The sequence below is a fragment of the Bombina bombina genome, chromosome 8 (genome assembly GCF_027579735.1).
Source record: "Bombina bombina isolate aBomBom1 chromosome 8, aBomBom1.pri, whole genome shotgun sequence".
Lineage (NCBI taxonomy): Eukaryota > Metazoa > Chordata > Amphibia > Anura > Bombinatoridae > Bombina > Bombina bombina.
In genome coordinates, this window is record NC_069506.1 from 249,482,070 (window position 1) to 249,510,006 (window position 27,937).

The window sequence follows — 27,937 nt, forward strand, 5'->3', positions numbered from 1 at the left end:
AATTTCCCAGTTAATGAGGGTATAAACATCATTGGTGAGCTTATAAAGGACAGTGATAATTATAATTGACCGAATGTATAGTAATTGCTAGAATTGTATAGTTTGTGCTAAAGTCCAATTATTTCAAATTTAAAAAGAGGTTCTATTTTTCAAAAGATGGGTATGGCCATGAGGTCAAATGTGGCCCCGTCTATTGAAAATATGTATATGTTTGATTATGAGACAAATTTTATTCTAAATGAGATGTTTTCATAATATAAAAAAATGTAATGTGGATACATAGATGATCTTTTTCTCATTTGGGATGGCAGTATTTTGGATTTGACTAATTTTAACAGTAAGATGAATCAGATAGAGTCCAGAATTTGGTTTACTTACTATGAATGCAAGTTATTCACATTTGGATTATTTGGATGTTATGATTGTCAATCAGGAAGATAAGTTAATTACTGATTTATATACTAAAGACACAAATAGAAATTCACTTTTATTAGCTTTGAGCTTCCATCCAAAACCAGTACTAGAGAGATTACCGGTGGGCCAATTCTGAGCTTGCTTCCATTGAGCCGTTAAAAATAAAGTTGTAAGCTACCAAAGCGGCCGACAGCTAAAAGTAATTTACGGCTCCATTTTAGTACCAGGTTTCCATTTAAATATTTTGCTCATTGCATGCAGTCGCTCTTTTTGTGTAGCTGTAAGTTAACGTTGTGTTAATGCTTCCATCTGACATCGGCTTTAAAAATCAATTAGTTGCTAAGGTAACCCGACCATACGCTATAGAATTTACGTTTAACGTTCGTGCGCCTTACCTGTGATCACCTCTCAAGAAAAATAAAGAAACACTTATCCATATTTTTAACAATAATGAAATGCTATTTGTTAATATAATTATATTTACCACTTCATCATAAATATAAGTAATATGTATTGCTGCCCTAGGCATAGGTCTAGTTTGAATTCTGTAAATATATTCTTGCATATATTATTATATATAAATATATACTGATATTTCTATTAGAATATAAGTTCAACTATTCCTATACATGAGACAACAATAAATATTACTTATTACAATTTATTTTTACATTAAAGCACTTGCATTATTTGCAAGTTTTATAATTTCAATACAAAACAGGTCTCTAAAAGCACAATTTTCCTCTTTTACACCTAGTTGAGCTGGGTGCAATATTTCTCAATGTATCGACAGCCTCCAACAGTGTATTAACGGTTTGCGCTTTCATTGGAAACCTGGTATAATTTATCGATTAACGGCTTCTATTACTTTCTATGGGACGCAAAGATTTTTTCGGCTGCCGATATTGAGGTATAACGCACCATTGGAAAAAGTTGATAAACTAAATTGCTTCCGACAGCATATTTATCAGTTTGCAAGCGCACGTAAATGGAATTATGGCTAAATGGAAGCAAGCTCTCTGTAGGGTGAGGAGAATAGTATCTGACCCAGTGATTAAAAGTAAGAGGGAAAATTAGGTTTATAAAAGATTGGCAGAGAGAGGTTATCGCCGGTCATGTTTAGTGACTGAGAGCCCAAATGATCCTCCACCTTTATGTGTCTTCACCCCTGAATATAATTTGTATACATTACAAATAAATAATTCTATATTTAAAAATCGGGATATTTTACTGAGTGATCCTTCATTGAGTAAGTGTGTGGGGGATCGTGCAATCCCAACATGGCAAAAGTCTTAAGGATCTGCTTGTACACACTGATCCAATTGGAAGTTATTCGAAGAAGAGTTGGAATTTTAAGCCTGGCTGTTACCGTACAGATGGTTGTGTGACATAACATAGTTTAATTAATAGAGAATTATTTGGACACCCACAAACTGGAAGAATGATTAAATTGAGACATTGTTTGACATGCTCTTCGGCAATGGTAGTTTACATCATCAAGTGTCTGTGTAGCCTGGTGTATGTTGGGAAAAAGGAGCGCCCCTTAAAGAAAAGGATTGAAAATAATAAGTCTACTATTCAAAAGGTATTAAAAATGGGCTCTAGCAAAGATCCAGTGGTACAACACTTTGTGGAGGCCAGTCATGTGAAAGCTGACCTTTGTTGACTGCCTATTGACAAAGTAAAGAGACATTGACGAACAGGAGAGATTAAGAGGCAACTATCCTCTCTTGTGGCTGAATGTTTATAGACTTCAATTTTTGGCACCAAGGGGCTTGAATAAAAAAGTACCCTTATCATGTTTTTGTCTGAAAGAGAAATTGACATGCTGTTGTTAATATGCTGTTAGAGAATATGTTGTGTTTTAAACTCTTAGTACCACCAGTTAGGTAGGTGTTGATAGCTTTAACTCCAGTAATAGTTATTAGATTATGTTAGATGTACATATTGGATTCATATGTTATATAAAAAAAACATAAGTGTATGGTATACAAGTGTTGCGATCATATGCTATGATTACAAATATTCTTTGTGCGCTATTAGCACTAAATGTTTGTTTTTTTCAGATTACTATAAGATTAAGCAAGATTTGCAATTAAAAACAGTAACATGAAATATGAGGTACGATTTGCTAACTAAGCCACATTTATAATATTAAAGGGCTATTCCAGGTCAAACTTTAAATGCACATAGATGAAGTATGTCTTTGAATAGAATGATTTTTGCAATGTACATGTATTAGCAAAAATGCTTCTAGTAAAAGTTCACTGTTTTAGTGTTAACATTTTTCTCTGCACGTGCATGTGAAGCATAGCTAGATATTTGAGCACCAGCAGTTTAAATATTGCAGTTGTTAAGAGCACCAGTGGGGTTTGTATCTTATCAGCAATTAGCAAATAGATTCATTACCAGATGGTGCAATCACCTTAGACTCTCTGAGAAAGGGCTGTGTTTAAAATGCTGGTGAACGGCGCATACTTAAATACATATTTGAAACAGCTATAGGTTTTATCAGAGGCATTTTGGTTAATACATGTATATTCAAAAAATGCTTCTATCCAAAACTGAAATGCATCCACGTGGATTCCAGTTTTGTCTGGAATGTTTATCAGTTTCCATAGTAACATCTTGTAATACCAGGACTCTATTAAGAATTGGGAATTAGGTTCAAGTTCCACTCAGTCTCACAAAATAGCGGAATTAATAAAATAATCCCTGTTCTGCTCATAGACTGAGGGCCCAAAAGGGAATAGCAGCAATGTGTTGCAGAGATTGCAAACTGTCTCTTTAAATATTGGTGCTTTGAGCTGTAACCACTCCAAATAGCAAGGTATACCAAACACTCCCAGTGTAGCAAAGTTATCAACAGACAGGATAAAATAAATCAATCACACTCAATATTGCAGATTATTTGTATTCCAGTTAATATGGATATCAGAAACAATGGTGCAGTCTCTTTATAAACAGATGCAGCAAGTTCAGGATTAATTACAGGAATGTCTAGAGAATGCAGGCAATATATAAATCAAGTCTTGCAAGGCAAATGTGCAGAGTTTTAGAAAACAAGTTTAAAGTAATCTCACCCCAGGAGTTGCAGTTCGTCTGGCAGCTACAGTGTGATGAGAGACAGAGAAAGGTGCTGTGAAATCCGTTTCTGTGTAACAACTTGCAGACTGAGTCAGGAAGTGCTGGAGAGCAGGAGGGGGTGCCAGTAAGGAAGGTAAGACTTACAATTCCAGCAGGATATCCAGGAATTTGCCTGTGAAAGGAGAGGTAAAGTTTACCTTAACAGAAGCTCTTACTTCAGACTGCCAGGGCAGAGAGAGCTTAATGCTGCAGCAGTAGTTGTTTTCCAGGTTACAGCTGACAAAGGAGAGATGGTAAATTAAGTGGAGGCTTAGCTGAACTACTTAGACAGTAGTTAATGTGATCCAGGTATCAGAAGACAATACTAAGCAAAGAGAGGTTGGGGGAGGAGACTTTTATAGGGTTCAGATACAGGATTTAAAGGGATATACATGACAGAACCCCCCCTGCAAGGAGCCACTCTGGGGCTCAGGGTCTGGGACGATCGGGGTTCCTGCGGTGAAATAAAGAAACCATTCGAGGAGCAGAGAGGTTGGAAGATGGCTCCCAGGAATCCTCCTCATGAGAATAACCCTTCCAATGAATAAGATACTGCAGAGTGTCACCATGATATCTGGAATCCAAAATGGAATGAATTTCATACTCAGGTTCAATGGTATAAGTAGGTGTGAAAGCTGAACCAGTAACTGGAGGCTTGTCAGAAGTATAAGGTTTGAGAAGGGATACATGGAATGAAGGATGTATCGGTAGAGTTTCAGGCAAATCCAAAATTACAGAATTAGGATTAATAATTTTAACAATGGAAAAAGGACCAATATAGAGGGCTCCGAGTTTTCTTGAAGGATACTTGAGTCTTAAATGTTTAGTGGAAAGCCAAACAAAATCACCCACCTGATAAGATGGAGAGACACGCCTTCGTAGATCATAATAAACCTTTTGGTGGGCTTGAGCGGTCTTGAGATTGTCTTGAATCACAGTAAAATGTTGAGCTAGTTCATTCAACATGTCATTAACCAATGGGGAAGTACTCTCTTCTCTGGGATATAGATGAAATCGGGGATGAAAACCATAATTAGCGTAGAATGGGGACATCTTAGTTGATGAATTTAATGTATTGTTGAAAGCGAATTCAGCGTGGGTAAAAGAGAAAACCAATTATCTTGTAGTTGAGTGCAATAGCACCTTAAATACTGTTCGAGAGTCTGATTTGTTCTCTCGGTCTGGCCGTTTGTCTGGGGATGATAGGAAGTGCTGAGCCGAGGTTGAATTTTTAGAATGTGGCAAAGCTGGGTCCAGAACTTGGAGGTAAATTGCGAACCCCTATCTGAAGTGATGGTATCCGGAAGACCATGTAATCTGACAATATGTGTGAGAAAAAGTTGAGCAGTTTCTGAAGCAGTGGGTAGCGAATGTGATGGGAGAAAATGTGCCATCTTTGTAAATAAATCCACTACAACCATTATACAACTATGGTTGCTTGACGGAGGTAATTCTACAATGAAATCCATTGCAATGTCCTTCCATGGTTTATTTGGTATGGGTAGAGGCATGAGGAAACCATAAGGATGTGCTCTGTCGTTTTTGACTTTGGCACAGGTATCACAGGACTTAATGAAGTTAGTAACATCAGAATTCATAGCAGGCCACCAGAAGTCTCGTCTAAGTAACTCAATTGTTTTATGTATACCAGGATGTCCAGATACAATTGAGTTATGTGTTGAATTGAGTATTTCAGTACGAAGTTGTAAAGGTACATATACCTTTCCTTGGTGATAATATAGGTCATCTTTACCTTTCTCAAGGATGCTAGTAGGCAGATCTTGATCTTGTTGTTGGGCTAGTCTTAACTGAGTTGAAGAATCGATACTTAAAGCGATGAACCTCTCTTGAGGTATTACGGTTGACTCGGGAACAGCAAAGGTGGGTCTTGGATCTTTCCTCGACAGAGAATCGGCCTTTCCGTTTTTACTTCCAGGACGGAATGTGATATTATAATCAAACCTGGAGAAGAACAAATTCCATCTAATCTGGCGTGCAGACAAGGTCTTATTAGTTTTTAGATACTCTAGGTTTTTGTGGTCCGTGTAAATTAGTATAGGATATTTGGTGCCCTCAAGTAGGTGTCTCCAAAATTCTAGTGAGCTCTTAATTGCCAAGAGCTCTTTCTCACCAATCGGATAGTTGACTTCAGAACTGGTCATAATTCTTGAGAAAAATCCAACTGGGTGAAGAGGATCTTTAGGAGACAGGCGTTGGGACAAAATAGCTCCCAAGGCATAATCTGACGCGTCCACTTCTAAGACATATTGTAATTGGGGATCAGGAAATTTAAGGATAGGTGCTGTAGTAAAAGATTTCTTTAATTTATTAAATGCTGTATTAGCCTGTGATGTCCATAAAAATGGAGTATGGGAACCTGTGAGAGCAGTTAAGGGTTTAGCTATTAAAGAGAAATTTTTTATGAATTTTCTATAAAAGTTCGAAAATCCAATAAAACACTGTACATCTTTCTTAGTTTTGGGAATGGGCCATGATGCTATAGCCTCTACCTTTTTATTCTCCATCTGTATGCCCTGAGGAGATATATGGTATCCCAAGAAAGAGATAGTATCAATATGATCTCTGATTACAGTACGTAAATATTGATTCTCAGATTGGATCTCTCTTATTCCCTGTATTAAGAGATCCATATTCTGAGTGAGAGCATTCACCTTATTTGTAAGGTCTGCTATTTCCATTATAATTCCTTTTATGGCTTAGTATTTTGTAATACCAGGACTCTATTAAGAATTGGGAATTAGGTTCAAGTTCCACTCAGTCTCACAAAATAGCGGAATTAATAAAATAATCCCTGTTCTGCTCATAGACTGAGGGCCCAAAAGGGAATAGCAGCAATGTGTTGCAGAGATTGCAAACTGTCTCTTTAAATATTGGTGCTTTGAGCTGTAACCACTCCAAATAGCAAGGTATACCAAACACTCCCAGTGTAGCAAAGTTATCAACAGACAGGATAAAATAAATCAATCACACTCAATATTGCAGATTATTTGTATTCCAGTTAATATGGATATCAGAAACAATGGTGCAGTCTCTTTATAAACAGATGCAGCAAGTTCAGGATTAATTACAGGAATGTCTAGAGAATGCAGGCAATAAATAAATCAAGTCTTGCAAGGCAAATGTGCAGAGTTTTAGAAAACAAGTTTAAAGTAATCTCACCCCAGGAGTTGCAGTTCGTCTGGCAGCTACAGTGTGATGAGAGACAGAGAAAGGTGCTGTGAAATCCGTTTCTGTGTAACAACTTGCAGACTGAGTCAGGAAGTGCTGGAGAGCAGGAGGGGGTGCCAGTAAGGAAGGTAAGACTTACAATTCCAGCAGGATATCCAGGAATTTGCCTGTGAAAGGAGAGGTAAAGTTTACCTTAACAGAAGCTCTTACTTCAGACTGCCAGGGCAGAGAGAGCTTAATGCTGCAGCAGTAGTTGTTTTCCAGGTTACAGCTGACAAAGGAGAGATGGTAAATTAAGTGGAGGCTTAGCTGAACTACTTAGACAGTAGTTAATGTGATCCAGGTATCAGAAGACAATACTAAGCAAAGAGAGGTTGGGGGAGGAGACTTTTATAGGGTTCAGATACAGGATTTAAAGGGATATACATGACACATCTACATTCGAATTGGGTAGGAACATAAAAGTTAGTTGATAATACAGGTAGGATGCATTTGCATCGGGACTGGATCAGTTTTGATGTCACTTCTGGTTTTATGACTATAGTGTTTGGTGAATTTGATGCAACTGCAAAGTAAGTTCTAGGGGCCGAATTATCAAGCTCCAAATGGAACTTGATGCTCCTGTTTCCGCGTGAGCCTTCAGGTCTTCAATCCTCCCAATCCTATACGATAGAGCTGATTGACACCCCCTGCTAGTGGTCGATTGGCCGTGAATTGCACAAGCACCTCTGGTGAACTGCTTGTGCAATTATAAATGCTGATAGCATATGCTGTCACATTTATCGATGTGCGGCAGACATGATACATTACATTGTATCATGTCCGCTCGCACTATATTAAATCGGCCCCATGGTATAGATTATACTTTTTTTGTTTGTTATTGTAGATTCAATGTACCCATGACAAAGGTCTGATCCCAAATGTCTGATTGACCGAAAGTTGGGATAATTATGAGCATATAAATAAAGAAGCAATTGATGAAAATAACGTCTTTTGACTGAGTGCTGGTATTGCATATTTTGTATTATTTGTGGCCCAAGCACAGGTTATGAACTCAAGTTTAGGATGGTCAGTGGTAAGACGTGTGTGTTTGTGTATGTATATATATATATATATATATATATATATATATACACACAGTATATATATATATATATATATATATATATATATATATATACTGTGTATATATATATATATATATATATATATAAAATCACACACAAACATACATAAATACATACATAGGTAGAAAACATCACTGTAGTGTATTAGAGAGGGGAAAACAAAATAATAATCTAGAAGGTTTTATTTACTAATTCATTCAATGTTAAAGAAAGAAACATCTTACTCATTCAATACAATTTCCATCACTGTAAATACACATCAAACGTGGTATCAGAAGGTCAGAGCTGTAATATAAAAAATATCAAATACAAAATATAAAAAATCAGAGATCAAAGGTGTTTCTTGCATATAGTTCAAAGAAATTGAAGATTTGCACATATTCTTTTTTTTATAACCTTCTTATTTCCACTCTGCTATTTTTTCATTTATATTTAAAGGAATAATGTTTTAATGTTTTTCTTAGGGACTCCAGATAAGCCATTACTACATGTGCCTGGGAAGAACCTTACAGAAGGAATTCCTGCTACTATATCTTGCTCTGTAAAGCATACATGTCCCTCAAAGCCTCCTTCTCTAAAATGGAACATGCATGGCCAGACCAATGTACAACATAAAATTCATAAAGGATACTGGGAAGCTGTTTCCAAACTTTCATTTTATCCATCCTATAAGAATAATAACACTCCTCTAAAGTGCACAGCTGTATATCCAACTGGACAGGAAACACGTACAGTACATAACTTAGAAATTAAATGTAAGTAATTAACACATTTTTTTCTATTGTCGCTAACATTTTAAATAATCTGCCCATCATGCTACCAGTTTATCACTACTTTAGGATTTGTTTAACATATTCTTTTACAAATGTAAGATTTTTGGGGTATTATTACTACCATTATTAAGATAATGAGGTTTTCAAGGGATTATGGGCTATATTCAAAAAAATACGCTGTGTAATTCAAGCATGTTTGCTTTAATCCGCATAATTCTCAGAAATAAAAGTGAGTTATTTAAGGGTTATTGGTAGTTTAGTTTAGGCTAGGGTTTTTTTTTTATTTTGGGGGGAGCTTTTTTATTTTGATAGGGCTATTAGATTAGGTGTAATTAGTTTAAATATCTGATCATTTCTTTTTTTATTTTGTGTAATTTAGTGGTTTTTTTTGTAATTTAGGTAATTGTATTTAATTAATGTAATTGATTTAATTGTAGTGTAAGGTTAGGTGTTAGTATAAGGCAGGTTAGGTTTTATTTTACAGGTAAATTTGTATTTATTTTATCTAGGTAGTTATTAAATAGTTAATAAATATTGAGTAACTATTCTACATAGTTAAAATAAATACAAACTTGCCTGTAAAATAAAAATAAACCCTAAGCTAGATACAATGTAACTATTAGTTATATTGTAGCTAGCTTAGGGTTTATTTTACAGGTATTTAGTTTTAAATAGGAGTTATTTAGTTATTAATAGTAGGTTTTATTTAGATTTATTTTAATTATATTTAAGTTAGTGGGTTTTAGGGTTAGACTTAGGTTTAGGGGTAATAGCTTTAGTATAGTGGCGGCGACGTTGGGGGCAGAAGGTTAGGGGTTAATAAATGTAGTTAGGTGGCGGCAATGTTAGAGCTGGCAGATTAGGGGTTAATAATATTTAACTAGCGTTTACGGAATGCGGTGGTTTAGGGGTTAGTCTGTTTATTATAGTGGCGGCAATGTCCAGAGTGGCAGATTAGGGGTTAATAATTTTATTTTAGTGTTTGCGATGTGGGAGGGCCTCGGTTTAGGGGTTAATAGGTAGTTTTTAAATGTTATAGTACTTTTTAGAACTTTAGTTATGAGTTTTATGCTACAGCCACCAACACTCCCATTAAAGGCTTGAAAGTGCCACCCACTAGGTTCAGATGATACTGTAGTGTGGGGTAAAGCCATAAACAGCTTCTGATTGGTATTCCCCCTGCATGAGAAAGGCTTGTCATGCACACATACGCTGTGATGCCATTCTCCTTATGCACATCCAAACCAGTTAAAAGCTCTGTAATAATGTAGAATCATTTTCAACATCAAAGGAGTTTAAATTCAACCTTTTTTTAATAAAATAACAAAAAAATAGTATAGCTTAAAAGGCATTTGAGAAGATACCAATATGATATGACAGAACCCTGTATACTGGACCAAAAATGTATTTACTGTAAGCTTACAAAACAAAAAAATACAGTATTGTGTAAGACAATTAGACATGCAATTCATTTTGGATAAATTCAGATTCATGGCCGATTCAGAAAATCGGATGAATCTGAATTTCCGTATCGGCACCATACATAAAATTCCAAAAACTAATAATCAGTTTCTGAATTTTCTGATCCATTCTTTATTGATGTTTGGAATTTTTCATTGTTCATCTAAACTGCAGTTCACAAACATCCCCAACACTAACTAAAATACTAACCAACACTAAATAAACCTATTAACCTCTAAATTGTTGTCCCCCCACATCGCCAACACTAAATAAACCTATTAACCTCTAAACCGCCTTCTCCCCACATCCCCAACACTAACTAAACCTATTACCCTCTAAACTGCCGTCCCCCCACATCTCAAACACTAAATAAACCTATTAACCTCTAAACCACCATCCCCCACATCACCAACACTAACTACACCGATTAACCTCTAAACCGCCACCCCCCCACATCGCAACTAGCTAAATTACACTATTAACCTCTAAACCTAACACCCCCTAACTTTAACATAATTAAAATACACCTAAAGTAAAATTACAATTATTAAGTAACTACCTATTTAAAAATAAATACAAACCTGTGAAATAAAAAAAAAAAACTAAGCTAGTTACAATTAGGTAGATTACAAGTTATGCTCGCTAGAGGATATTTAGCGAACGCAACAAAAGTTGCGTTATTTCACCCTCCATAGTGCTGCCATTACAAGTTTTGAAACAGCCACCTTGTGCATGCGATATGGTTGCGTTGAGCTTCATACCACACAAAATACAAGCGTTGTTTTGACGTGCTTGTGCACGCTTTCCCCATAGACATCAATGGGGAGAGAATGTCAGAAAAAAACCCTAACACCTGCGATCGAGGAATGAAAAGCTCCATAACGCAACCCCATTGATGTCTATGGGGAAAACATTTTTTACATTTAAACTTAACACTCTAACATAAACGCCAAGGCCCCTATTTATCAAGGTCTGGCGGACCTGATCCGAAAGTGCGGATCAGGTCCGCCAGACCTCGCTGAATACGGCGAGCAATATGCTCGCCGTATTCAGCATTGCACCAGCAGCTCACAAGAGCTGCTGGTGCAACAAAGCCCCCTGCAGACTTGCGGCCAATTGGCCGCCAGCAGGGGGGGTGTCAATCAACCCGATCTTATTCGATCGGGTTGATTTCCGGCGATGTCTGTCCGCCTGCTCAGAGCAGGTTACGGAGCAGCTGTTTCTGCTGTTACAGATGATCCTCCTCTCTTAATTAACTGAGCTACTAGTTACTAGTGATGTCGCGAATAGTTCACCGGCGAATAGTTCCCGGCAAACATAGCATGTTTGCGTTCGCCGCGGCGGGCGAACATATGCGATGTTCGATGCGCCCCCTATTCGTCATCATTGAGTAAACTTTGACCCTGTATCTCACAGTCTGCAGACACATTCCAGCCAATCAGCAGCAGACCCTCCCTCCCAGCTCCTGGACAGTAGCCATTTTAGATTCATTCGGAAGCTGCATTGTTAGTGAGAGGAGGGACAGTGTAGCTGCTGCTGATTTAATAGGGAAATTGATAGCTAGGCTAGTGTATTCAATGTCCACTACAGTCCTGAAGGACTCATCTGATCTCTACTGTAAGGACAGCACCCCAAAAAGCCCTTTTTAGGGATAGAACATCATTTTTTCCCCTGTGTAATCTAATTGCAGTTGCCTGCCTGCCAAGCCACTTGACAAGTGCCACCACTCATATCTGGTGTAACAGTAGTGTAAATTTAAAAAAAAAACTTTTTTGACTGTGAAACATCAGTCTGCTAGTGTAATCTAATTGCAGTTGCCTGCCTGCCAGCGTGTGTGCCAGGCCCACTTGCCCAGTGCCACCACTCATATCTGATGTAACAGTAGTGTAAATTTTAAAAAAAAATCTTTTTGGACTGTGAAACATCAGTCTGCTTGTTTAATCTAATTGCAGTTGCCTGCCTGCCAGCGTGTGTGCCAGGCCCACTTGCCCAGCGCCACCACTCATATCTGGTGTAACAGTAGTGTAAATTAAAAAAAAAAAAACTTTTTTGACTGTGAAACATCAGTCTGCTAGTGTAATCTAATTGCAGTTGCCTGCCTGTCAGCGTGTGTGCCAGGCCCACTTGCCCTGTGCCACCACTCATATATGATGTAACAGTAGTGTAAATTTAAAAAAAAAACTTTTTTGACTGTAAAACATCAGCCTGCTTGTGTAATCTAATAGCAGTTGCCTGCCTGCCTGCCAGTGTGTGTGCCAGGCCCACTTGCCCAGTGCCACCACTCATATCTGGTTTAACAGTAGTGTAAATTAAAAAAAAAAAAAATTTGACTGTGAAACATCAGTCTGCTTGTGTAATCTAACTGCAGTTGCCTGCCTGCCAGCGTGTGTGCCAGGCCCACTTGCCCAGTGCCACCACTCATATATGGTGTAACAGTAGTGTAAATTTAAAAAAAAAAAACTTTTTTGACTATGAAACAACAGTCTGCTAGTGTAATATAATTGCAGTTGCCTGCCTGCCAGCGTGTGTGCCAGGCTCACAGCGTATACTGTGCCCACTTGCCCAGTGCCACCACTCTTATCTGGTGTAACAGTAGTGTAAATAATAAAAAAAAAACTTTTTTGACTGTGAAACATCAGTCTGCTAGTGTAATCTAATTGCAGTTGCCTGCCTGCCAGCATGTGTGCCAGGCTCACAGCATATACTGTGCCCACTTGCCCAGTGCCACCACTCATATCTGGTGTAACAGTAGTGTAAATAATTAAAAAAAAAAAAAACTTTTTTGACTGTGAAACATCAGTCTGCTTGTGTAATCTAATTGCAGTTGCCTACCTGCCAGCGTGTGTGCCAGGCTCACAGCGTATGCTGTGCCCACTTGCCCAGTGCCACCACTCATATCTGGTGTAACAGTAGTGTAAATTTAAAAAAATAAAAAAAATTTGGACTGTGAAACATCAGTCTGCTTTTTTGTGTAAGGCTCACAGCGTATACTGTGCCCACTTGCCCAGTGCCACCACTCATATCTTGTTTAATAGTAGTGTAAGTGTACATTTTAAAAAAAAACCCACTTTTTGGACTGTGAAACATTAGTCTGCTTTTTTGCGTCAGGCTCACAGCGTATACTGTGCCCATTTGCCAAGTGCCACCACTCATATCTTGTTTAATAGTAGTGTAAGTGTACATTTAAAAAAATAAAAACTTTTTGGACTGTGAAACATCAGTCTGCTTTTTTGTGTCAGGCTCACAGCGTATACTGTGCCCACTTGCCAAGTGCCACCACTCATATCTTGTTTAATAGTAGTGTAAGTGTACATTTAAAAACAAAAAAAAAATTTTGGACTGTGAAACATCAGTCTGCTTGTTTAATCTAATTGCAGTTGCCTGCCTGCCAGCGTGTGTGCCAGGCCCACTTGCCCAGTGCCACCACTCATATCTGTTGTAACAGTAGTGTAAATTTAAAAAAAAAAAACTTTTTTGACTGTGAAACAACAGTCTGCTAGTGTAATCTAATTGCAGTTGCCTGCCTGCCAGCGTGTGTGCCAGGCTCACAGCGTATACTGTGCCCACTTGCCCAGTGCCACCACTCTTATCTGGTGTAACAGTAGTGTAAATAATAAAAAAAAAACTTTTTTGACTGTGAAACATGAGTCTGCTAGTGTAATCTAATTGCAGTTGCCTGCCTGCCAGCATGTGTGCCAGGCTCACAGCATATACTGTGCCCACTTGCCCAGTGCCACCACTCATATCTGGTGTAACATTAGTGTAAATAATTAAAAAAAAAAAACTTTTTTGACTGTGAAACATCAGTCTGCTTGTGTAATCTAATTGCAGTTGCCTACCTGCCAGCGTGTGTGCCAGGCTCACAGCGTATGCTGTGCCCACTTGCCCAGTGCCACCACTCATATCTGGTGTAACAGTAGTGTAAATTTAAAAAATAAAAAAAATTTGGACTGTGAAACATCAGTCTGCTTTTTTGTGTCAGGCTCACAGCGTATACTGTGCCCACTTGCCCAGTGCCACCACTCATATCTTGTTTAATAGTAGTGTAAGTGTACATTTAAAAAAAAACCCCACTTTTTGGACTGTGAAACATCAGTCTGCTTTTTTGCGTCAGGCTCACAGCGTATACTGTGCCCATTTGCCAAGTGCCACCACTCATATCTTGTTTAATAGTAGTGTAAGTGTACATTTAAAAAAATAAAAACTTTTTGGACTGTGAAACATCAGTCTGCTTTTTTGTGTCAGGCTCACGCGTATACTGTGCCCACTTGCCAAGTGCCACCACTCATATCTTGTTTAATAGTAGTGTAAGTGTACATTTAAAAACAAAAAAAACTTTTTGGAATGTGAAACATCAGTCTGCTTGTTTAATCTAATTGCAGTTTCCTGCCTGCCAGCGTGTGTGCCAGGTCCACTTGCCCAGTGCCACCACTCATATCTGTTGTAACAGTAGTGTAAATTTAAAAAAAAAAACCTTTTTTGACTGTGAAACATCAGTCTGCTAGTGTAATCTAATTGCAGTTGCCTGCCTGTCAGCGTGTGTGCCAGGCCCACTTGCCCAGTGCCACCACTCATATCTGGTGTAACAGTAGTGTAAATTTAAAAAAAAAAAAACTTTTTTGACTGTGAAACATCAGTCTGCTTGTGTAATCTAATTGCAGTTGCCTGCCTGCCAGTGTGTGTGCCAGGCCCACTTGCCCAGTGCCACCACTCATATCTGGTGTAACAGTAGTGTAAATTTAAAAAAAAAAAACTTTTTTGACTGTGAAACATCAGTCTGCTTGTGTAATCTAATTGCAGTTGCCTGCCTGCCAGCGTGTGTGCCAGGCCCACTTGCCCAGTGCCACCACAAATATCTGGTGTAACAGTAGTGTAAATTAAAAAAAAAAAAAATTTGGACTGTGAAACATCAGTCTGCTTTTTTGTGTCAGGCTCACAGCGTATACTGTGCCCACTTGCCCAGTGCCACCACTCATATCTTGTTTGATAGTAGTGTAAGTGTACATTTAAAAAAAAAACACTTTTTGGACTGTGAAACATCAGTCTGCTTTTTTGCGTCAGGCTCACAGCGTATACTGTGCCCACTTGCCCAGTGCCACCACTAATATCTTGTTTAATAGTAGTGTAAGTGTACATTTAAAAAAAAAAAAAACTTTTTGGACTGTGAAACATCAGTCTGCTTTTTTGCGTCAGGCTCACAGCGTATACTGTGCCCACTTCCCAGTGCCACCACTCATATCTTGTTTAATAGTAGTGTAAGTGTACATTTAAAAAAATAAAAACTTTTTGGACTGTGAAACATCAGTCTGCTTTTTTGTGTCAGGCTCACAGCGTATACTGTGCCCACTTGCCTAGTGCCACCACTCATATCTGTTTAATAATAGTGTAAGTGTACATTTAAAAACAAAAAAAATTTTTTGGACTGTGAAACATCAGTCTGCTTTTTTTGTGTCAGGCTCACAGCTTATACTGGGCCCACTTGCCCAGTGCCACCACCCATATCTTGTTTAATAGTAGTGTAAGTGTACATTTAAAAAAATAAAAACTTTTTGGACTGTGAAACATCAGTCTGCTTTTTTGTTTCAGGCTCACAGCATATACTGTGCCCATTTGCCCAGTGCCACCACTCATATCTGTTTAATAATAGTGTAAGTGTACATTTAAAAACAAAAAAAACTTTTTGGACTGTGAAACATCAGTCTGCTTTTTTGTGTCAGGCTCACAGCTTATACTGGGCCCACTTGCCCAGTGCCACCACCCATATCTTGTTTAATAGTAGTGTAAGTGTACATTTAAAAAAATAAAAACTTTTTGGACTGTGAAACATCAGTCTGCTTTTTTGTGTCAGGCTCACAGCTTATACTGGGCCCACTTGCCCAGTGCCACCACCCATATCTTGTTTAATAGTAGTGTAAGTGTACATTTAAAAAATAAAAACTTTTTGGACTGTGAAACATCAGTCTGCTTTTTTGTGTCAGGCTCACAGCTTATACTGGGCCCACTTGCCCAGTGCCACCACCCATATCTTGTTTAATAGTAGTGTAAGTGTACATTTAAAAAATAAAAACTTTTTGGACTGTGAAACATCAGTCTGCTTTTTTGTGTCAGGTTCACAGCTTATACTGGGCCCACTTGCCCAGTGCCACCACTCATATCTTGTTTAATAGTAGTGTAAGTGTACATTTAAAAAAAAAAAAAACTTTTTGGACTGTGAAACATCAGTCTGCTTTTTTGTGTCAGGCTCACAGCGTATACTGTGCCCACTTGCCCAGTGCCACCACTCATATCTTGTTTAATAGTACTGTAAGTGTACATTTAAAAAAATAAAAACTTTTTGGACTGTGAAACATCAGTCTGCTTTTTTGTGTCAGGCTCACAGCGTATACTGTGCCCACTTGCCTAGTGCCACCACTCATATCTGTTTAATAATAGTGTAAGTGTACATTTAAAAACAAAAAAAAATGTTTGGACTGTGAAACATCAGTCTGCTTTTTTTGTGTCAGGCTCACAGCTTGTACTGGGCCCACTTGCCCAGTGCCTCCACCCATATCTTGTTTAATAGTAGTGTAAGTGTACATTTAAAAAAATAAAAACTTTTTGGACTGTGAAACATCAGTCTGCTTTTTTGTGTCAGGCTCACAGAGTATACTGTGCCCATTTGCCCAGTGCCACCACTCATATCTGTTTAATAATAGTGTAAATGTACATTTAAAAACAAAAAAAACTTTTTGGACTGTGAAACATCAGTCTGCTTTTTTGTGTCAGGCTCACAGCTTATACTGGGCCCACTTGCCCAGTGCCACCACCCATATCTTGTTTAATAGTAGTGTAAATGTACATTTAAAAAAATAAAAACTTTTTGGACTGTGAAACATCAGTCTGCTTTTTTGTGTCAGGTTCACAGCTTATACTGGGCCCACTTGCCCAGTGCCACCACTCATATCTTGTTTAATAGTAGTGTAAGTGTACATTTAAAAAAAAAAAAAACTTTTTGGACTGTGAAACATCAGTCTGCTTTTTTGTGTCAGGCTCACAGCTTATACTGGGCCCACTTGCCCAGTGCCACCACCCTTATCTTGTTTAATAGTAGTGTAAATGTACATTTAAAAAAATAAAAACTTTTTGGACTTTTTGGTCTGCTTTTTTGTGTCAGGTTCACAGCTTATACTGGGCCCACTTGCCCAGTGCCACCACTCATATCTTGTTTAATAGTAGTGTAAGTGTACATTTAAAAAAAAAAAACTTTTTGGACTGTGAAACATCAGTCTGCTTTTTTGTGTCAGGCTCACAGCGTATATTGTGCCCACTTGCCCAGTGCCACCACTCATATCTTGTTTAATAGTAGTGTAAGTGTACATTTAAAAACAAAAAAAAACTTTTTGGACTGTGAAACATCAGTCTGATTTTTTGTGTCAGGCTCAAAGCTTATACTGGGCCCACTTGCCCAGTGCCACCACTCATATCTGGTGTAACAGCAGTGTAAATTTAAAAAAAAAAAAAAAATTTGGACTGTGAAACATCAGTCTGCATTTTTGTGTCAGGCTCACAGCGTATACTGTGCCCACTTGCCCAGTGCCACCACTCATATCTTGTTTAATAGTAGTGTAAGTGTACATTTAAAAAAAAAAACTTTTTGGACTGTGAAACATCAGTCTGATTTTTTTGCGTCAGGCTTACAGCGTATACTGTGCCCACTTGCCCAGTGCCACCACTAATATCTTGTTTAATAGTAGTGTAAGTGTACATTTAAAAAAATAAACAATTTTTGGACTGTGAAACATCAGTCTGCTTTTTTTGTGTCAGGCTCACAGCTTATACTGGGCCCACTTGCCCAGTGCCACCACCCATAACTTGTTTAATAGTAGTGTAAATGTACATTTAAAAACAAAAAAAACTTTTTGGACTGTGAAACATCAGTCTGATTTTTTGTGTCAGGCTCAAAGCTTATACTGGGCCCACTTGCCCAGTGCCACCACTCATATCTGGTGTAACAGCAGTGTAAATATAAAATAAATAAATAAATTTGGACTGTGAAACATCAGTCTGCTTTTTTTGTGTCAGGCTCACAGTGTATACTGTGCCCACTTGCCCAGTGCCACCACTCATATCTTGTTTAATAGTAGTGTAAGTGTACATTTAAAAAAAAAACTTTTTGGACTGTGAAACATCAGTCTGCTTTTTTGCGTCAGGCTCACAGCGTATACTGTGCCCACTTGCCCAGTGCCACCACTAATATCTTGTTTAATAGTAGTGTAAGTGTACATTTAAAAAAAAAACACTTTTTGGACTGTGAAACATCAGTCTGATTTTTTGTGTCAGGCTCAAAGCTTATACTGGGCCCACTTGCCCAGTGCCACCACTCATATCTGGTGTAACAGAAGTGTAAATATAAAATAAATAAAAAAATTTGGACTGTGAAACATCAGTCTGCTTTTTTGTGTCAGGCTCACAGTGTATACTGTGCCCACTTGCCCAGTGCCACCACTCATATCTTGTTTAATAGTAGTGTAAGTGTACATTTAAAAAAAAAACTTTTTGGACTGTGAAACATCAGTCTGCTTTTTTGCGTCAGGCTCACAGCGTATACTGTGCCCACTTGCCCAGTGCCACCACTAATATCTTGTTTAATAGTAGTGTAAGTGTACATTTAAAAAAAAAACACTTTTTGGACTGTGAAACATCAGTCTGCTTTTTTGCGTCAGGCTCACAGCGTATACTGTGCCCACTTGCCCAGTGCCACCACTCATATCTTGTGTAATAGTAGTGTAAGTGTACATTTAAAAAAATAAAAACTTTTTGGACTGTGAAACATCAGTCTGCTTTTTTGTGTCAGGCTCACAGCGTATACTGTGCCCACTTGCCCAGTGCCACCACTCATATCTGTTTAATAATAGTGTAAGTGTACATTTAAAAACAAAAAAAACTTTTTGGACTGTGAAACATCAGTCTGCTTTTTTTGTGTCAGGCTCACAGCTTATACTGGGCCCACTTGCCCAGTGCCACCACCCATAACTTGTTTAATAGTAGTGTAAGTGTACATTTAAAAAAAAAACACTTTTTGGACTGTGAAACATCAGTCTGCTTTTTTGCGTCAGGCTCACAGCGTATACTGTGCCCACTTGCCCAGTGCCACCACTCATATCTTGTTTAATAGTAGTGTAAGTGTACATTTAAAAAAATAAAAACTTTTTGGACTGTGAAACATCAGTCTGCTTTTTTGTGTCAGGCTCACAGCGTATACTGTGCCCACTTGCCCAGTGCCACCACTCATATCTGTTTAATAATAGTGTAAGTGTACATTTAAAAACAAAAAAAACTTTTTGGACTGTGAAACATCAGTCTGCTTTTTTTGTGTCAGGCTCACAGCTTATACTGGGCCCACTTGCCCAGTGCCACCACCCATAACTTGTTTAATAGTAGTGTAAGTGTACATTTAAAAAAATAAAATCTTTTTGGACTGTGAAACATCAGTCTGCTTTTTTGTGTCAGGCTCACAGCGTATACTGTGCCCACTTGCCCAGTGCCACCACTCATATCTGTTTAATAATAGTGTAAGTGTACATTTAAAAACAAAAAAAACTTTTTGGACTGTGAAAAATCAGTCTGCTTTTTTGTGTCAGGCTCACAGCTTATACTGGGCCCACTTGCCCAGTGCCACCACCCATATCTTGTTTAATAGTAGTGTAAGTGTACATTTAAAAAAATAAAAACTTTTTGGACTGTGAAACATCAGTCTGCTTTTTTGTGTCAGGTTCACAGCTTATACTGGGCCCACTTTCCCAGTGCCACCACTCATATCTTGTTTAATAGTAGTGTAAGTGTACATTTAAAACAAAAAAAACTTTTTGGAATGTGAAACATCAGTCTGCTTGTTTAATCTAATTGCAGTTGCCTGCCTGCCAGCGTGTGTGCCAGGTCCACTTGCCCAGTGCCACCACTCATATCTGTTGTAACAGTAGTGTAAATTTAAAAAAAAAAAACCTTTTTTGACTGTGAAACATCAGTCTGCTAGTGTAATCTAATTGCAGTTGCCTGCCTGTCAGCGTGTGTGCCAGGCCCACTTGCCCAGTGCCACCACTCATATCTGGTGTAACAGTAGTGTAAATTTAAAAAAAAAAAAACTTTTTGACTGTGAAACATCAGTCTGCTTGTGTAATCTAATTGCAGTTGCCTGCCTGCCAGTGTGTGTGCCAGGCCCACTTGCCCAGTGCCACCACTCATATCTGGTGTAACAGTAGTGTAAATTTAAAAAAAAAAAACTTTTTTGACTGTGAAACATCAGTCTGCTTGTGTAATCTAATTGCAGTTGCCTGCCTGCCAGCGTGTGTGCCAGGCCCACTTGCCCAGTGCCACCACTCATATCTGGTGTAACAGTAGTGTAAATTAAAAAAAAAAAAAAATTTGGACTGTGAAACATCAGTCTGCTTTTTTGTGTCAGGCTCACAGCGTATACTGTGCCCACTTGCCCAGTGCCACCACTCATATCTTGTTTAATAGTAGTGTAAGTGTACATTTAAAAAAAAAAACACTTTTTGGACTGTGAAACATCAGTCTGCTTTTTTGCGTCAGGCTCACAGCGTATACTGTGCCCACTTGCCCAGTGCCACCACTAATATCTTGTTTAATAGTAGTGTAAGTGTACATTTAAAAAAAAAAAAACTTTTTGGACTGTGAAACATCAGTCTGCTTTTTTGCGTCAGGCTCACAGCGTATACTGTGCCCACTTCCCAGTGCCACCACTCATATCTTGTTTAATAGTAGTGTAAGTGTACATTTAAAAAAATAAAAACTTTTTGGACTGTGAAACATCAGTCTGCTTTTTTGTGTCAGGCTCACAGCGTATACTGTGCCCACTTGCCTAGTGCCACCACTCATATCTGTTTAATAATAGTGTAAGTGTACATTTAAAAACAAAAAAAAATTTTTGGACTGTGAAACATCAGTCTGCTTTTTTTGTGTCAGGCTCACAGCTTATACTGGGCCCACTTGCCCAGTGCCACCACCCATATCTTGTTTAATAGTAGTGTAAGTGTACATTTAAAAAAATAAAAACTTTTTGGACTGTGAAACATCAGTCTGCTTTTTTGTTTCAGGCTCACAGCGTATACTGTGCCCATTTGCCCAGTGCCACCACTCATATCTGTTTAATAATAGTGTAAGTGTACATTTAAAAACAAAAAAAACTTTTTGGACTGTGAAACATCAGTCTGCTTTTTTGTGTCAGGCTCACAGCTTATACTGGGCCCACTTGCCCAGTGCCACCACCCATATCTTGTTTAATAGTAGTGTAAGTGTACATTTAAAAAATAAAAACTTTTTGGACTGTGAAACATCAGTCTGCTTTTTTGTGTCAGGCTCACAGCTTATACTGGGCCCACTTGCCCAGTGCCACCATCCATATCTTGTTTAATAGTAGTGTAAGTGTACATTTAAAAAATAAAAACTTTTTGGACTGTGAAACATCAGTCTGCTTTTTTGTGTCAGGTTCACAGCTTATACTGGGCCCACTTGCCCAGTGCCACCACTCATATCTTGTTTAATAGTAGTGTAAGTGTACATTTAAAAAAAAAAAAAACTTTTTGGACTGTGAAACATCAGTCTGCTTTTTTGTGTCAGGCTCACAGCGTATACTGTGCCCACTTGCCCAGTGCCACCACTCATATCTTGTTTAATAGTAGTGTAAGTGTACATTTAAAAAAATAAAAACTTTTTGGACTGTGAAACATCAGTCTGCTTTTTTGTGTCAGGCTCACAGCGTATACTGTGCCCACTTGCCTAGTGCCACCACTCATATCTGTTTAATAATAGTGTAAGTGTACATTTAAAAACAAAAAAAAATGTTTGGACTGTGAAACATCAGTCTGCTTTTTTTGTGTCAGGCTCACAGCTTGTACTGGGCCCACTTGCCCAGTGCCTCCACCCATATCTTGTTTAATAGTAGTGTAAGTGTACATTTAAAATAATAAAAACTTTTTGGACTGTGAAACATCAGTCTGCTTTTTTGTGTCAGGCTCACAGTGTATACTGTGCCCATTTGCCCAGTGCCACCACTCATATCTGTTTAATAATAGTGTAAGTGTACATTTAAAAACAAAAAAAACTTTTTGGACTGTGAAACATCAGTCTGCTTTTTTGTGTCAGGCTCACAGCTTATACTGGGCCCACTTGCCCAGTGCCACCACCCATATCTTGTTTAATAGTAGTGTAAATGTACATTTAAAAAAATAAAAACTTTTTGGACTGTGAAACATCAGTCTGCTTTTTTGTGTCAGGTTCACAGCTTATACTGGGCCCACTTGCCCAGTGCCACCACTCATATCTTGTTTAATAGTAGTGTAAGTGTACATTTAAAAAAAAAAAACTTTTTGGACTGTGAAACATCAGTCTGCTTTTTTGTGTCAGGCTCACAGCTTATACTGGGCCCACTTGCCCAGTGCCACCACCCATATCTTGTTTAATAGTAGTGTAAATGTACATTTAAAAAAATAAAAACTTTTTGGACTGTGAAACATCAGTCTGCTTTTTTGTGTCAGGTTCACAGCTTATACTGGGCCCACTTGCCCAGTGCCACCACTCATATCTTGTTTAATAGTAGTGTAAGTGTACATTTAAAAAAAAAAAACTTTTTGGACTGTGAAACATCAGTCTGCTTTTTTGTGTCAGGCTCACAGCGTATACTGTGCCCACTTGCCCAGTGCCACCACTCATATCTTGTTTAATAGTAGTGTAAGTGTACATTTAAAAACAAAAAAAACTTTTTGGACTGTGAAACATCAGTCTGATTTTTTGTGTCAGGCTCAAAGCTTATACTGGGCCCACTTGCCCAGTGCCACCACTCATATCTGGTGTAACAGCAGTGTAAATTTAAAAAAAAATAAAAAATTTGGACTGTGAAACATCAGTCTGCATTTTTGTGTCAGGCTCACAGCGTATACTGTGCCCACTTGCCCAGTGCCACCACTCATATCTTGTTTAATAGTAGTGTAAGTGTACATTTAAAAAAAAAAAAACTTTTTGGACTGTGAAACATCAGTCTGCTTTTTTTGCGTCAGGCTTACAGCGTATACTGTGCCCACTTGCCCAGTTCCACCACTAATATCTTGTTTAATAGTAGTGTAAGTGTACATTTAAAAAAAATAAACACTTTTTGGACTGTGAAACATCAGTCTGCTTTTTTTGTGTCAGGCTCACAGCTTATACTGGGCCCACTTGCCCAGTGCCACCACCCATAACTTGTTTAATAGTAGTGTAAGTGTACATTTTAAAAAATAAAAACTTTTTGGACTGTGAAACATCAGTCTGCTTTTTTGTGTCAGGCTCACAGCGTATACTGTGCCCACTTGCCCAGTGCCACCACTCATATCTGTTTAATAATAGTGTAAGTGTACATTTAAAAACAAAAAAAACTTTTTGGACTGTGAAACATCAGTCTGCTTTTTTGTGTCAGGCTCACAGCTTATACTGGGCCCACTTGCCCAGTGCCACCACCCATATCTTGTTTAATAGTAGTGTAAGTGTACATTTAAAAAAATAAAAACTTTTTGGACTGTGATATATCAGTCTGCTTTTTTGTGTCAGGTTCACAGCTTATACTGGGCCCACTTGCCCAGTGCCACCACTCATATCTTGTTTAATAGTAGTGTAAGTGTACATTTAAAAAAAAAAAAACTTTTTGGACTGTGAAACATCAGTCTGCTTTTTTGTGTCAGGCTCACAGTGTATACTGTGCCCACTTGCCCAGTGCCACCACTCATATCTTGTTTAATAGTAGTGTAAGTGTACATTTAAAAACAAAAAAAAAATTTTTGGACTGTGAAACATCAGTCTGATTTTTTGTGTCAGGCTCAAAGCTTATACTGGGCCCACTTGCCCAGTGCCACCACTCATATCTGGTGTAACAGCAGTGTAAATATAAAATAAATAAATAAATTTGGACTGTGAAACATCAGTCTGCTTTTTTGTGTCAGGCTCACAGTGTATACTGTGCCCACTTGCCCAGTGCCACCACTCATATCTTGTTTAATAGTAGTGTAAGTGTACATTTAAAAAAAAAACTTTTTGGACTGTGAAACATCAGTCTGCTTTTTTGCGTCAGGCTCACAGCGTATACTGTGCCCACTTGCCCAGTGCCACCACTAATATCTTGTTTAATAGTAGTGTAAGTGTACATTTAAAAAAAAAACACTTTTTGGACTGTGAAACATCAGTCTGATTTTTTGTGTCAGGCTCAAAGCTTATACTGGGCCCACTTGCCCAGTGCCACCACTCATATCTGGTGTAACAGCAGTGTAAATATAAAATAAATAAATAAATTTGGACTGTGAAACATCAGTCTGCTTTTTTGTGTCAGGCTCACAGTGTATACTGTGCCCACTTGCCCAGTGCCACCACTCATATCTTGTTTAATAGTAGTGTAAGTGTACATTTAAAAAAAAAAACTTTTTGGACTGTGAAACATCAGTCTGCTTTTTTGCGTCAGGCTCACAGCGTATACTGTGCCCACTTGCCCAGTGCCACCACTAATATCTTGTTTAATAGTAGTGTAAGTGTACATTTAAAAAAAAAACACTTTTTGGACTGTGAAACATCAGTCTGCTTTTTTGCGTCAGGCTCACAGCGTATACTGTGCCCACTTGCCCAGTGCCACCACTCATATCTTGTTTAATAGTAGTGTAAGTGTACATTTAAAAAAATAAAAACTTTTTGGACTGTGAAACATCAGTCTGCTTTTTTGTGTCAGGCTCACAGCGTATACTGTGCCCACTTGCCCAGTGCCACCACTCATATCTGTTTAATAATAGTGTAAGTGTACATTTAAAAACAAAAAAAAACTTTTTGGACTGTGAAACATCAGTCTGCTTTTTTTGTGTCAGGCTCACAGCTTATACTGGGCCCACTTGCCCAGTGCCACCACCCATAACTTGTTTAATAGTAGTGTAAGTGTACATTTAAAAAAATAAAAACTTTTTGGACTGTGAAACATCAGTCTGCTTTTTTGTGTCAGGCTCACAGCGTATACTGTGCCCACTTGCCCAGTGCCACCACACATAACTGTTTAATAATAGTGTAAGTGTACATTTAAAAACAAAAAAAAACTTTTTGGACTGTGAAAAATCAGTCTGCTTTTTTGTGTCAGGCTCACAGCTTATACTGGGCCCACTTGCCCAGTGCCACCACCCATATCTTGTTTAATAGTAGTGTAAGTGTACATTTAAAAAAATAAAAACTTTTTGGACTGTGAAACATCAGTCTGCTTTTTTGTGTCAGGCTCACAGCGTATACTGTGCCCACTTGCCCAGTGCCACCACTCATATCTTGTTTAATAGTAGTGTAAGTGTACATTTAAAAAAATAAAAACTTTTTGGACTGTGAAACATCAGTCTGCTTTTTTGTGTCAGGCTCACAGCGTATACTGTGCCCACTTGCCTAGTGCCACCACTCATATCTGTTTAATAATAGTGTAAGTGTACATTTAAAAACAAAAAAAAATGTTTGGACTGTGAAACATCAGTCTGCTTTTTTTGTGTCAGGCTCACAGCTTGTACTGGGCCCACTTGCCCAGTGCCTCCACCCATATCTTGTTTAATAGTAGTGTAAGTGTACATTTAAAAAAATAAAAACTTTTTGGACTGTGAAACATCAGTCTGCTTTTTTGTGTCAGGCTCACAGTGTATACTGTGCCCATTTGCCCAGTGCCACCACTCATATCTGTTTAATAATAGTGTAAGTGTACATTTAAAAACAAAAAAAACTTTTTGGACTGTGAAACATCAGTCTGCTTTTTTGTGTCAGGCTCACAGCTTATACTGGGCCCACTTGCCCAGTGCCACCACCCATATCTTGTTTAATAGTAGTGTAAATGTACATTTAAAAAAATAAAAACTTTTTGGACTGTGAAACATCAGTCTGCTTTTTTGTGTCAGGTTCACAGCTTATACTGGGCCCACTTGCCCAGTGCCACCACTCATATCTTGTTTAATAGTAGTGTAAGTGTACATTTAAAAAAAAAAAAACTTTTTGGACTGTGAAACATCAGTCTGCTTTTTTGTGTCAGGCTCACAGCTTATACTGGGCCCACTTGCCCAGTGCCACCACCCATATCTTGTTTAATAGTAGTGTAAATGTACATTTAAAAAAATAAAAACTTTTTGGACTGTGAAACATCAGTCTGCTTTTTTGTGTCAGGTTCACAGCTTATACTGGGCCCACTTGCCCAGTGCCACCACTAATATCTTGTTTAATAGTAGTGTAAGTGTACATTTAAAAAAAAAAAACTTTTTGGACTGTGAAACATCAGTCTGCTTTTTTGTGTCAGGCTCACAGCGTATACTGTGCCCACTTGCCCAGTGCCACCACTCATATCTTGTTTAATAGTAGTGTAAGTGTACATTTAAAAAAAAAAAAACTTTTTGGACTGTGAAACATCAGTCTGATTTTTTGTGTCAGGCTCAAAGCTTATACTGGGCCCACTTGCCCAGTGCCACCACTCATATCTGGTGTAACAGCAGTGTAAATTTAAAAAAAAATAAAAAATTTGGACTGTGAAACATCAGTCTGCATTTTTGTGTCAGGCTCACAGCGTATACTGTGCCCACTTGCCCAGTGCCACCACCATATCTTGTTTAATAGTAGTGTAAGTGTACATTTAAAAAAATAAAAACTTTTTGGACTGTGAAACATCAGTCTGCTTTTTTGTTTCAGGCTCACAGCATATACTGTGCCCATTTGCCCAGTGCCACCACTCATATCTGTTTAATAATAGTGTAAGTGTACATTTAAAAACAAAAAAAACTTTTTGGACTGTGAAACATCAGTCTGCTTTTTTTGTGTCAGGCTCACAGCTTATACTGGGCCCACTTGCCCAGTGCCACCACCCATATCTTGTTTAATAGTAGTGTAAGTGTACATTTAAAAAAATAAAAACTTTTTGGACTGTGAAACATCAGTCTGCTTTTTTGTGTCAGGCTCACAGCTTATACTGGGCCCACTTGCCCAGTGCCACCACCCATATCTTGTTTAATAGTAGTGTAAGTGTACATTTAAAAAATAAAAACTTTTTGGACTGTGAAACATCAGTCTGCTTTTTTGTGTCAGGCTCACAGCTTATACTGGGCCCACTTGCCCAGTGCCACCACCCATATCTTGTTTAATAGTAGTGTAAGTGTACATTTAAAAAATAAAAACTTTTTGGACTGTGAAACATCAGTCTGCTTTTTTGTGTCAGGTTCACAGCTTATACTGGGCCCACTTGCCCAGTGCCACCACTCATATCTTGTTTAATAGTAGTGTAAGTGTACATTTAAAAAAAAAAAAAACTTTTTGGACTGTGAAACATCAGTCTGCTTTTTTGTGTCAGTCTCACAGCATATACTGTGCCCACTTGCCCAGTGCCACCACTCATATCTTGTTTAATAGTACTGTAAGTGTACATTTAAAAAAATAAAAACTTTTTGGACTGTGAAACATCAGTCTGCTTTTTTGTGTCAGGCTCACAGCGTATACTGTGCCCACTTGCCTAGTGCCACCACTCATATCTGTTTAATAATAGTGTAAGTGTACATTTAAAAACAAAAAAAAATTTTTGGACTGTGAAACATCAGTCTGCTTTTTTTGTGTCAGGCTCACAGCTTGTACTGGGCCCACTTGCCCAGTGCCTCCACCCATATCTTGTTTAATAGTAGTGTAAGTGTACATTTAAAAAAATAAAAACTTTTTGGACTGTGAAACATCAGTCTGCTTTTTTGTGTCAGGCTCACAGTGTATACTGTGCCCATTTGCCCAGTGCCACCACTCATATCTGTTTAATAATAGTGTAAGTGTACATTTAAAAACAAAAAAAACTTTTTG

At 38.1% G+C, this 27,937-nt stretch overlaps 1 protein-coding gene across 1 annotated transcript in view; it reads left to right on the forward strand.

Annotated features, from left to right (window-relative positions):
- The window catches only part of LOC128639091 (myelin-associated glycoprotein-like), a 151,555-nt gene that overhangs the window by 52,335 nt on the left and 71,283 nt on the right, over positions 1-27,937 (forward strand). The window contains exon 3 of the mRNA XM_053691240.1: positions 8,321-8,611. Within this exon, the coding sequence (XP_053547215.1) occupies positions 8,321-8,611 (291 nt within the window). The remainder of the gene's footprint in view (positions 1-8,320; positions 8,612-27,937) is intronic.